The sequence below is a fragment of the Medicago sativa genome, chromosome 7, assembly GCF_051527215.1.
Source record: "Medicago sativa cultivar Bolivia chromosome 7, Bolivia_mono, whole genome shotgun sequence".
Lineage (NCBI taxonomy): Eukaryota > Viridiplantae > Streptophyta > Magnoliopsida > Fabales > Fabaceae > Medicago > Medicago sativa.
Genome location: NC_140755.1, coordinates 30,765,633 through 30,778,824, shown reverse-complemented (window position 1 = coordinate 30,778,824; position 13,192 = coordinate 30,765,633). Strand labels below are relative to the sequence as shown.

The 13,192-nt window shown below is 35.8% G+C and overlaps 1 protein-coding gene across 1 annotated transcript; it reads right to left on the bottom strand.

The window, feature by feature from the left end:
- Positions 1-494: 494 nt before the first annotated feature.
- Positions 495-12,520, bottom strand: LOC146905554 (mitochondrial pyruvate carrier 1-like). The gene is made up of 5 exons (XM_085729726.1): positions 12,366-12,520; positions 12,040-12,141; positions 11,446-11,500; positions 1,332-1,467; positions 495-765 (listed from the first exon to the last, which is right to left on the bottom strand). Exons 2-5 carry the CDS (start codon positions 12,130-12,132, stop codon positions 729-731), a joined length of 321 nt encoding a protein of 106 aa, XP_085585852.1. The 5' UTR covers positions 12,133-12,141; positions 12,366-12,520; the 3' UTR covers positions 495-728.
- Between the last annotated feature and the right edge of the window lie 672 nt (positions 12,521-13,192).

Sequence of the window (13,192 nt, the reverse complement as noted above, 5' to 3'; positions counted from 1 at the left end):
AAGAAATTTCCCGAGATATTGACAGGGTCGTGAAGTCCTTAAGGACAATTATACTCTAAAAACAGTTTCATATAGATCTGAATCTCCTTGAAAAAAAAACTATCTCAAGGGCAAGAAGTGGACTAGGAATTGGGGTATTTTGGAAAGTTTGGTTGGGAGTGAGCATTTTTTGTTGGGAGAAGAGGATTTTTCCTAACATAAATTGGCCCCGTTTGGATTAGCTTATTTTAGAGCTTATATAAAACAGCTTATGTAAATAAATAAGTTTTTATGTATTATTTATAAGTTTTTAAGGTAGTTTATGAAAAAACAATTTATGAATATACAATTTTCGTTAGTGAAAGCTTATAAATTAAAATAAAACCTTATTTATTTACGTAAGCTATTTTTCATAAGCTCAAATCAAACGGGGCGATATTATAACAAAATAATAACAATTCATTCTAAGAAATCTATCTAAATCGTTCTAGAAATAACGTGACTCATGCATCAATGGAGATCATAATCCTTACATCATGCAGGCATATTCTATTCATTTTTGGGCCTATCTTGAGTCATACATGTGTACGAAAAATAACTAAAAACCAAATGTTTAATAGTATAGTATAAGAAAATATCATTTTCAAAGTAACCAATATAAATCAGAAATCACGTTAAATTAAAAGAGCAAAAGGGAAAGACAAATCACATAAGACACTTTTCGTCTGAAATTGCAACAAATATACGTTTTAGTCATCTGCCTCCTCTTTCTTCAGCTCAATGCCCCTGATTACATCATACAAACAAGAAACATTAAAACAATTTTGTATATTTTCCATTTATGTCCAAAATTATTATCATCAGATCCCCACATGCACATAGACCTCATTAATTATATGGAATAGTTTTTTCAATGTGTCATCTTCTAAACCTTTCACATCATCACCTTAATTCTTCAAATTCAAATTTCAACCCAAAAATAATAATGGACCCACAAATAATTAATTTCACTCTTTTGGATACAAACCGAAAAAAGTAGCAAAAAGTATTAATTACAAATTGAAATACTTTTTGGATATAACAATTGATGCTACTTTTTTTATCTACAAATTGAAATACACTATGAGATCTACTTAAGGGTGAAGATTTGCATTTCCATCATTACTATAGTGGAAGTTTAAGAAATATATGGATACCTTTTTTTTCCTACTCACATTGAGAAGATTTTTCACTTTAAATTTGTTTCATCTGTTCATTCATGTTTTTGCTTAGTTCCTATTTTAAATTCACAAAGGAGGAAAATATGTAGGCATTTTCCAACATACATAACATAACTAAATTATTAATTTTACCTTTGAGCTCTAATCCACCTTGAGAGTTGATAGAGTTGTACTGTCTCATTAGACATATGACATACAAGAAGATGTATGTTACGCGGTTTCACCACCCAAGCAAACCGCATGAATATTCCTGAATAAAGACACATACCTGCACAATTTTATTATTGTTAGAACATTTACAATATAAGTAGAAAATTAAAATCATGAGTTTAACTCAGTTGGTAGAGACAATGCATAATATATGTAAGGTTCTGGGTTCGAACCCAAATAAAATTAAAACCATAAAATTGGAGGAGAATCATAAAAGACGTGAATCCAATGCAATTTTTAGTTTCTGAATGCTGCCATGCAAAACTTCATTCATTTTTAGAGACAATTTTAAAGAATACTATAATATATATGATCATATAACAATTCTATCATATTTCATTCATTTTTAGAAATATTTTATAGCTTGTTTAATTTACCAAAAATAAAATAAATTAAATTTCTTCCCTCGAAATTCCCCCTCTCATTCTAATCTTTAGAGTCGTCAATAGATCCAATCCAATCACTATATACAAAGTCTTCACACTTTCATATATTATGCATTGTTCCTACCAACTGAGTTAAGCTCACGATAACAGTTGTAGTTGATGTCTAATTCAATAGGAAATGTGTTGAGAATTATGGAATAATAGGGATGAAGATCATAGATGTAAACAAGATAGAGAAGATATGTATATTCATGAGAAGAATATACTCATAGAAATTCATATTAAATGAATATAGATTGAATAAAAGACAAGAAATGAGTACGTGTATGGTCTTATTTATAGACTTGGGTTAACTAACCTTAAACACATAACTAATTATAACCACCTAACTAACAATTCTCTAATTTTAACTACCTTAATAACTAACTCTATCTTCCATCCAAAGTCTTCACGCTTTCAATCACATGACATTGGTTATAGTGGATGCCTAAATCAATATGACTTGTTAGATAGTATATTTGAGCACTATTTGGCCTACACAAAAGTTTGTTTAACTTGGTCAATACAAAAACCTTGTAAGACTAGCAGGATTCATTAAATTTATTATGGTTCCGGTCACGTGAAGAACAACCAACTAAACTTATGTATTTAGATGCATATAATTTTACATAATCAATTTTGGAGAAAATTTATTTATAGTTAGACAAGTTAAAACCATATTACAAGCCCATAATTTGTATAGAAGTACCACATTGCTCATATTCTCACGTTGTTATGTGTATAAATGTGAAAATAACACATAGAGGCTTAAAACAAACTAGGGGAAGAACAAAGGGCCAAGTTTCACAATCGCGTATATAACAGTGGAACTTTTATTTACTCGATTGAAATCTTAGTCCATTTGATCATTCTCTATTTCGGATTTTTTTATTTATTTACTCGATTGAAATCTTAGTCCATTTGATCATTCTCTATTTCGGATTTTTTTATAAAAATTATTTACTCGATTGAAATCTTAGTTCATTTGATCATTTTCTATTTCGGATTTTTTTATAAAAAATGTGAAAACTAATTAAATATTTTTTGTTGCATATTTCCTTCATATTCTAATATTATTTTCTTTTGAATGAATTTTTTATTTTTTTCAAGTGAAATGAGTTTCCTCTTAAAGTGAACTACTGTATCGGTACGACATTCATAAAATGAAATAATTAACGTGTGTCTGCATTTTGCTTTTGTATTTTGTTTAATATATATTTTTATTATAAAATATTTATTTTGGTTTAGTTCAATTTATGTGATTTTTAATTTATATCGGAAGTATTATGTGAGGCTTTCCCTTATATCGGCATTATTTTGCAATGGTGTCGCTGGTTTTGAGGCTCCCCTTTTTATGTTATTGAAGTATGGGAAAGATAAATTTACACAAGTGCGTGGAGGTTTAGACAGAAATTTAGCTACAACTGTTTTTTTTTTTAGGGATGCTACAACTGTTCTTATTGAAAGTAAAGATGCAATCTTTTTCTTGGCTGAAAGCTCGAATGTGTAATTTTTCTTTTAGCTTTCATGACGAGTGACGGCATCCTTTACTTTGCATGGGTGTTGCCACTTAATTTCTTCTTTTGTTGTCAGACTTTTGGTTGGTGCTTGAGTTTTTAGGCACCAGTAACTTTGTACAAAATTTTTAGGTGTTTCATTCCTATCATGCCTTGTGCGGGGTGAATCGCTTTTTTTTTTTTTTTGGTTACAATGGTAAAGGAAAAAGAAAAAACAGAAGGGAGAAAGGGAGCCTAAGTTCTCAGGAACAAAGTTCCAGAGGCGTCAATCTTCAATAAAGGGCGAAGCTCATCAGGAGGCGACGTGTGGATAGACAGGCCGGCAGCAGAATTAGCTCCTAGCTTAGCAAAATAATCTGCGCATTGGTTTGCTTCTCGAAGAGTATGGTGCAGCGAGCAGTTCATCTGAGAGAGCTTGTCTTTAATATCTTGTATTAGCACAGCATGGACATGATACTTGGAAGAGTTTTCGGTTATCAGATTGAGAGACAAAAGAGAGTCTGAATAACAAGCCATCTCTGTAATTCCCATTTGAGCAGCAACAGTAAGACCGTGAAGAATGACAGACAGCTCCGCTTCTAAAATATCTGTGGAAAGAGGAAGGGAACCCGAAAATCCTAACAGGTGGAAGCCTGCGCTGTTGCGAATTAATCCCCCAAACCCTGTCCGAGTCGGAGTACCAATACAACTGCCGTCGACGTTGAGAATAGCACAATCAAAGTTACTGTTGTTCCATCTGATGTGTCTTTCGATAAAGGCAATATAATTCTGCTTGTAGAAGCAGTTTCTGATGTCATCAGCAGAATTTTGAATTTGCGAATTCAACCTGTTGAGAGACATGGCTTCATCATTCAAACACATCGCATTGCGTTGTCTCCAGACCCACCATAAGCCTGAAGCGAACAAGATTGCATTGGAGCTGTTCAGACTGTCCTTAATCCAGTCCCTGACACACATTTCCTCAAAGAAAGGGGAATCCGAGAACCCAAGAAGATGCCAAATGTTTCTAGAAAAGTGGCAGTCACGGATGCAGTGTAAAGGAGTTTCTTCGTAGTCACCGCAGCGAGTACAAGTTGGGGAGGGAGCGATATTCTTGTGGTGAAGCAGCGACAGAGTGGGAATAGACTCCTGACAAGCCAACCAAATGAAGAATTTGTATTTTTCTGGGAGTTTCTGATTCCAAATCCATGACCATGAAGTGTCAGCGTGATTTCCTTGGAGAGAGAGCAGCCACTTAAATCGACTTTTGGTAGTATAAATCCCATTTTTGTTATGTTTCCAGATGTGCACGTCTTCAATTGCGGCATTGAACTTGAAGTTGCTGTTGTTGATGAAGTCAGACACGGCAAGAGGGAGGGTGGCATATAGCGATTGGGACCTTTCCCCATCTACTGTAAAAACATCTTTGCCGGTGAGGTGAAGGTCGTGGATGTCAATGACGGGGACAAGAGACCCAAGAGGACCAAAATTACTCCAAGAGCTGAACCAAAAAGAAGAGGATCCGGATCCCGCACGCCAAGAGTAACCGCTGCTTAGCACATTCTTTGCTCGGATGATGGATGACCAAGTAGGGGAGCTGCTGCTAGTAGTGGATGCATATAATAATTTCTGACCAGCTGAATATTTATCCGAGAAAAGGTTTACCCAAAGCTTGTTGTTTTTCTGAATCAAATCCCAAACCAACTTCCCAAGAAGACAAGTGTTTGCCTCCCTTGCTGCTCTAATACCCAAGCCTCCAAGATGTTTAGGTTTAGCTATTTTTTTCCAACCAACTAAGTGACCCCTTTGTCATTGGCACCTTTCCAAATAAAATTACGGGTTGTTTGATCAATATTGTCACAAATACTTTGGGGGAGCCAATTAATTTGCATGTAATAAGTTGGGATGGAAGAAAGGACAGAAGTAGCTAACGCCAATCTACCGGGTCTATTAAGAAGTTTATTTTTCCACGAAGCAAGCCTAGTCTGCATTTTCTCAATAATAAAATGAAAATCACTTCTCTTCGGACGCCCTTTTAGGATAGGGAATCCCAAATATTTATCCAGAGATGTAGTGCTTCGGATACCAGATATGTTAGTAAGATTAGTGATTTTCTGATGAGGAATACCTGACGAATAGAAAGCTCTAGATTTGGAGAGATTGATCTTGAGGCCAGAAGCTTGACTGAATCTCTCAAAGAGGTCCTTTATGAATCTGATTTGAGAATTTTTTGCTTTGGTGAATAGGAGGACGTCGTCCGCAAAAAGGAGATGAGAGATCTGAGGGCTGGTTGCAGACATCCGGATAGGCTCCCAATCGTTTTGAGAGACGGCATTGTTGGTAGCAAGAGATAATTTTTCCATGCAAAGAATGAAGAGGTACTGAGACAAAGGGTCACCTTGTCGAAGGCAATGAGTTGGTTTGAAAGGAGGCAATTTGTTTCCATTCCAAAGTACGGAGAATGTTGAAGAGGTGACGCAATGCATGATGAGCTTAATGGTGGCGCTAGGAAATCCAAAATCTTGAAGGCAAGAGTTAAGGAACTCCCAGTTGACATTATCAAAAGCTTTCTCAAGATCAAGTTTGAAAGCAACATAGCCTTTTTTCCGCTTAGATCTCCGCATGAAGTGCACAATTTCCTGCAAAACAATAGAGTTGTCAGAAGTGCCCCTACCTGGCAGAAAACTGCTTTGGTAGGGACCAATAATATTATTCAGGATAGGTCTGAGCCGGTGGACAAGAACTTTGGTGATGATTTTGTAAGTTATATTGCAGAGGCTGATTGGTCTAACATCTTTGTAGGTTTTAGGTGTGTCAAGCTTAGGGATAAGGGCAATGAGGGTATCGGCTATGGAAGGGTCAAAAGAACCAGTATGAAAGGCTTTAGAGATTAACTGGAAAATATCTTCTCCCACAATGTGCCAGTATTGTTTGAAGAAGATGCAGTGAAAACCATCCGGGCCAGGAGATTTGTAGGGTTTCATGGAGTTAAGAGCTGCTGATACTTCTTCTTTGGTAACAGGTTTAGTGAGAGCATTCTTGCTATCATCGTCGATGGTGGGGTGGGGGCCAACATTGAGGTTGCGGTTTAGATGGTGATTGTCGCTGCAAAAAAGGTTCTTAAAGAATCTTTAGGCTTCTTCTTGGAGGATGGTAGTGTCGGAGGACCATATACCATTCGGGAGCTGAAGTCTGTGGATTCTGTTTCTTTTCCTTCTAATAATGGTCTGAGCATGGAAGAAGGAGCTATTTTTATCACCGAATTTGACCCAATTCTCCCTTGATTTCTGGTACCATAACATTTCTTCTTGAAAGACGATGTGGTTGTACTCTTGTTGGAGCTCTTTTTCAAGAAGAGAATGTCTGAGAGAGTCAACTCTTTCTAGATAGCTTTGGATGCCTTTAAGACGGCTTTCAATATGCTTTTTTCTTTTGAAGATGTTACCAAAGACCTCTTGATTGAAAGAGATGGAATTTTCTCTAACATTATTGAGAGCAAGAGTAGTGTTATGATTAGAAGAATTCCAAGCTCTACTTACCACATCTGCATATTCTTCATGATCAATCCATGCTGCTTCGAATCGGAAGGGTCTAGGGCCCCTAGCAAGGGGGAGGCCACCAAAACGAAGGAGGAGAGGATTATGGTCGGAGTGTAATCTGCAGAGCACTTCCACAAAAGCTTCCGGGAAAGAAAGCCTCCAGTTAATGTTAGCCATGCCTCTGTCGAGCTTCTTCGAAAGGATGCGGAGACCGTTATGGTTGAAGTGCCAAGTGAAGCGGGCTCCCGTAGTAGTAAGGTCTAATAAATTACAGTCATTCATAAGGTTGGATAGAAGGGCTGCTCTTGTGTGGTTGAAAATTCCCCCTCTTTGATCACTAGGGAGGATTGTTTCATTGAAATCACCTATCAACACCCATGGGCTAGTTATAGAATGGTTGAGGTTAGAAAGATAGTTCCAAAAGGGGGTTCTCATAGTGGGATTGGGGCTAGCATAAACGCAAGTGCAGGTTGTAGTGGCCGCGCCAATGCTTATAGTGAAGGTTATGGAGTAAGGATTGTGGTCAATTATGGTGGAAGTTGTATTGTCTGCTGAATGCTTGAGGAGCCAGATACCTCCAGAGTGACCATTAGCTTCGACGATGTGCTCCGGAGTATAACCATTATTAGTCCAGAAGGTGGATAATTTGGCAAAAGGAACATGAGTCTCAAGTATGGCAAAAAAGGAGGGTCTGTACTTGCGCATCAACTCTTTCAAATGTCTTTTAGCTTTACTGTTTAGAGCCCCTCTTATGTTCCAAGAGAGGATATATATATCTAAGAGAGCTTCCATTGAAAGATGGACAAAAAGAAGCTGGAGAGGGAGACTAAGAAACCATGTCTTCCTCCCTAGAGTTGGAAGTTTCCTGGCCATCATCACTGACTGCAATATCAGTGTCATCAAGCATTTCAGACTGGGAAATAGGAGCTATAACAGTGTTATCTTTGGTCAGAGTGTTTGAATTGGGTGGCGAAAATGTGGAAAGATCAGAAGTGGAATTGAGGTTTGTGTCGAGGGTATTTTGGTCAGGATTTAATTGTTTCATATGGTACACGTGATCAGGCTTGTAAGTTTCAGATGAGGGGGATTTGGGAAGAGACATGTCCTGATTTTTTTGGGTGGGGACAGGTTCAGGAGTAATGATGGCTTTATGATTGCTTGTGGGTTTGCGCAAAAGGGTGATAGGGATTGGTACATGTATTTCTTCTTGTCTGCGTCTTTTGGGCACATAACTGCTACTCCCACGTGTGCTATCAGTAGTTTTGGGCCATTGAGGAATTCTTTGTGTAGGTGGGTCCAGTTTTGTGAGGTTGACCGTAGAAGACAAAGCTTGGAATCTGTTTGGTTTGTGTGTAACGGTATTGGACAGGGCATTGATTGTGTTATGATTGTTTGATTTCTTTTTCCTAGAGACCACCAACCAGTCACCGTGCAGCAATTGAATATCATCATTGTTGTTGATAATATTCCCTTTTTCAGATGATGTCTCTTTAATTCCAGCATTTAATGCATTTCCGTTTTGGTCTGCAGCCAATGATTGCAATTTAATTGTTTCCGGTTCAGGGTGGGTCGGGGTGGCAATTTGTTGGGTCGGGTTGGACTTGTTTGTAGCTTGGTCATCGGCAGTTTGGTGGTTTTGGGTCGCCGGTTTAGTAGCAGGTAATTTCGAGCAGCAATTTCTCCCTAGATGACCGTAGCATCCGCAGTTGGTGCAAATTAGGTGTAGTCCTTCGTATTGGACCTTGTACCAGTGCCCGTTGACCCATATCTTCCCCACCACAGGAACAGTAAGATCAATTTCCACGCATGCACTGGCAAATTTACCTCTTTCAACTTTTAAAGTGTTTGTGTCCACCTTTATGGGCCGGCCTATTGCTGTTGCCATGGCAAGAAGAAAGCTTTCATCATAATACACAAGGTTTAATCCAGGGAAATGTACCCATACCACAGTGCGATCGACCTTGGCATTTGGTGAAGCAAATTCAGGAGACCAATGGGTGACGGCCAGACAGTGATCAAAGATTAGCCAAGGTCCTCCAGTGATGACTTTCTCTTTGTCCGCAGCTTGATCGAATTTCACCATAAAAAAACCATTGTCATTATCCATGATGTCAAAGCCTCCTTGTAGCTTCCATGTTTTTTGGAGACGTTCTTTCATGGTATTGTAACCAAGGCTTTTTCCCAACAGCTTCACAACCAATGCGTCTTTCCATGGTGTGCACAATTCTTGAAAAACTTGTGGCTCGATAAATATTTTCGGTAGGAGACGGTTTCCATCTTGTAACTCAATTCGAACGAGTTTCTTCTCGATCATGTCTTCTTTCTCACGAATTGGAATTTCTTGGGTAGTTTCTAGTAGTTTGTCTCGAAAGGATGGCTTGTGGGGTGAAGGCTTAGGTAGATCGGGTGGCTTTTTGGTTTGTTGCATGTTGGTTACACTATGTGCAGAGAACACGAAGTCAGAGCTCATGTTGGTTCTTTTTCTAGTCTTATATATATATCTGTAAAATATGCGGGGTGAATCGCTTTTGTGTTAGTAATATATTCCATTTTGGCTTGTTAAAAAAAAAATAAAACAGAAAAATATTTAGCAATACAAAACTGGAAGGATTTAATTATTGATGTTTCAATATCATATGACACAGGAAATTAAAAAGGAACAAGTCAGTGAAAGGTTTGGTAGAGGGGATTGAGAAGGTGACTGACGGTTGATGAAGGGGTAGGAATAACCTACGAACCACAAACACTTTTTGGATTAGACGTGTTTCAGTGTTGGTCACGACACGTGTTCGACAACGACATGACACCGACACTTGTAATTACACTGAATTATGTGATTTTTTCAAATTATTAGCTGTGCTAGTGTATCAGTAACCGTGTCGTGTCCAGTGTATACAGAAAGCGTAGTAAAAAAATTGAATGACTTAACGTGAATGATATTACGTGACAAAAAATGATGAGATGTCAACGCTATTATTTGAAAATCTAATCTAGTCAATTATAATAGATAAATGGGGAACTTGTTTTTTACTCAAAATTTACTTACTTCACATAGTATTTTTCCCTTTTGTTGGCCAACTTTTTTACAGTATATTTTGGATTAGATAAGTTTTTTTTATTTCTATAAAAATATTATATTCTTTTACTCCAATTAAAAATTTTCTTCAAACAATAGTTCTTCAAATGTATTCAATCAATATTGTTTGTCTCCTTTAAACAAATTCATTAGTCTCCTTTTAACCAATGGTCTGGAATTCAAAAATGTCATCCAGCTTCTGGATTTTAAAAATCGAATGGAGTGTTTTGGCCATTTTAACTAGGATTTTTACTAATAATTCTAAAATCCGAACAGAACAAATACTTTGAACTTTAGGATCTGAACACCTCTTTTACATGTTTCGAACTCCTCTTGTGCCAAAAAATTATGAGAAAAATTTGAAATTTTGTTTTGTCACAAGAGGGATTTGAATCTTGTAAAAGAGGTGTTCAAATCCTAAAATTTGAATATTTAAAAACACATGTTTCTGTTTGGATTATAGAATCCAATTAGGTAAAAATCTAGAGAAAAAAAAAGTTAGTCCCGGTTCAACCGTGGCTAATGCGACCATAGCTTAAAAAAATTCTCTATAAAGATAGTGGAAAAACCCATTCGAGAGTCTATAATTCAAAATTTTGGGGGGATTTTTAGAATTTCAAAGGATGCACAAGATACATGGAGGGGGAAAAGAAATTCACAAATTGTTCTTGTTGTAAAACAGCCTATTAAACCAAAGGGCCCAAACAGTGTAAACAAATGCTAGGAAATCTGCTCTTTACCCAAATGGATTTGTTCATTCCCAAAGTAAATGATCAAAATGCCCCTGCGTGAGTTAAGTTACGCAAAGATTTACACAGGATTTACACTAGCGTGAGTTAACTCACGCTGAGATTTGCATTAGCGTGAGTTAACTCACGCAGGGGCATTTTGGTCATTTTCTTGGGAATGAGCAAATCTATTTGGGTAAAGAGCATAATTCAAATGCTAGCTCAAAAATGTGTAATGATTTGTGATATTAAACATCCTTTTTTTTTTCTACGCCATTTGGTCAATAATATTTAAAAATATGGTATAATATTTTTAACAATGAAAATGGTTTAATTCAATTATATTTTTTACAATGAAAATGGTATAATTCAATTAAATAGACAGTTAATTTAATTCATGGTCAATTATAGTTAATTCAATTATATGATTAACCATAATTTTCAGCGTGATCTAAATTAACAATATATTCAACTGAATTAACTATATAAATATACACATGAAATAAATTAATTTTATATCGTAGGTGTCTAAAAAATCAAGTCTATCACATTTTTTGCATTTCTATATAGTTGTAAATAATTAATTTTATCACAGATGAATATACACATAAATACATTTTCATATCTTTCATAGTCTCGTTCTCATGTTGGTTGGCTAAGATTTGAAGCCTAAATCTCCTTTTCAAATTCCTTCCAATATCTCAACTTAAGCCATGTCTTAAAAGGATTATTGAATTAACGATGATGAAATAAGTTAATAAAAATTTATAACCTGTAGTCATATTGACAGATATTGTTTCCGGTGGTTTCTGAATGTCCACTACTGCCTGACAACAATAGAAGAGTGATTGAGATGAAGTAAATTTTGCAACTTAATTGAAAATAAGTGTAGCTAGGTATATACAAAAAGTATTCAAACTCATAAAAAGATTTGAAGGTTAGTAAAAATGGAAAGTCAAAGAGATAAAGAGGCAAAAGTTGGTGATGTGAGCCAAGACTAGTGATGCAAAGTTACATTTGTCCATTGAATTGACAATCGGGTACTTGAGATGTTTGTGATTTGTGTATGTTTTTTATGTCATCTATTCATGAAAGTTGATGTTTCCACCTGTGAGATTGCTAAAAAAACTTATCTGGCGATGGTTAGCTGCCGATATGCCTTATTCCATGACAGTTAATTGCCGAAGTGATATTTTTTAAGCTTAGATCCGACGGCAGTTAACTGTCGATAGAGTAAATATGTAATTTCTTGGTGTTTCATAGCAAATGCTGGAGTGGGAACATCAACTTTCTCGATTTATTGACCATGAGGTATCTATAAACAAAATTTACAATTTTAAAAAAAAAAAATAGTTGAAAATTGTACCGCAATAGGAAGGCTCCAGTTGAATGTAGGACCCCAAAAATGAGTTGTTTTGGGACCAATTGGACTGTTCCAAAACGACCTGAGGATGTTCATTTTTGTAGCCTGCAGAGTGGTACAACAATCAAATATCAAATTTACTTCTACTTTAACATGCTAGTACTTGCTGGAATTTTCAAAAATGTTCTTGTTATGTTCTTACTATATATATTCTAATAGTTAATTACTTCATTGATTCTCCATTTTTGTGTTCCTCTTTGGATAAAATGAAGCAGCCTTGTATAAAATGAAAAGTACAAGCCTACCAAAAAATAAAAGAAGATTCATACCTGCAAAATATGATATGATTTAGCACCTTAATTCAGGCTATCTTCTTGATTGATATTTTGCTTTAAATTCAAAATGAATTGCAACAGCATCTGCTCTATCTAAATCACATAAGTACAGCCAGGAAGAAAATCGTATCGTATCAATCAAGATATGCAAGTTTATTTATTTAACTTATCAGTTTCATAATAATTGAATTTGGGATAAAATTACCAAACTATCCTATATTATTATATGTTACTCCATTTGTCTTGTATAAAGCCTCATTTTTACGTATTCAAGTATATTATTAAAAAAGTTGTCAAAAAAAAAGTATATTATTAAAAAATTTGTCAAAAAAAAAAGTATATTATTAAAAAGAAGTTGAAATCCAATTTAATTTCTCTGAAAAATGGTATGCAAATAATTTTGAATTTTTTTCAATTAAAAAAAAATATTGAATTTCTGCCAAAGATAATTGGAGTTATAAAATAGGGTTAATATGTGTTTACCCCCCTGTAATTTGGGCGAGTTCCGGTTTTTCCCCCTGTAAAAAATTTTGTTAAAATTCAGACCCTGTAATTTGAAGATTCCGTCGAAAACCCCCTGGTCGAATCTGGCACACGCCAGGTGCTGATGTGGCGTGTCACGTCACCTTTTTATGATGACGTGGCACGCTGACTATATAATTATTTTATTTTTTATTTTTTTATATTGTACATGTGGCATTTTTTATTTTTTTTATTAAAAAAATATTTTTTACAGGGGGGAAAACCGGAACTCGCCCAAATTACAGAGGGGTAAACACATATTAACCCTATAAAATAAGACACATTAGTTCCGTGGTTAG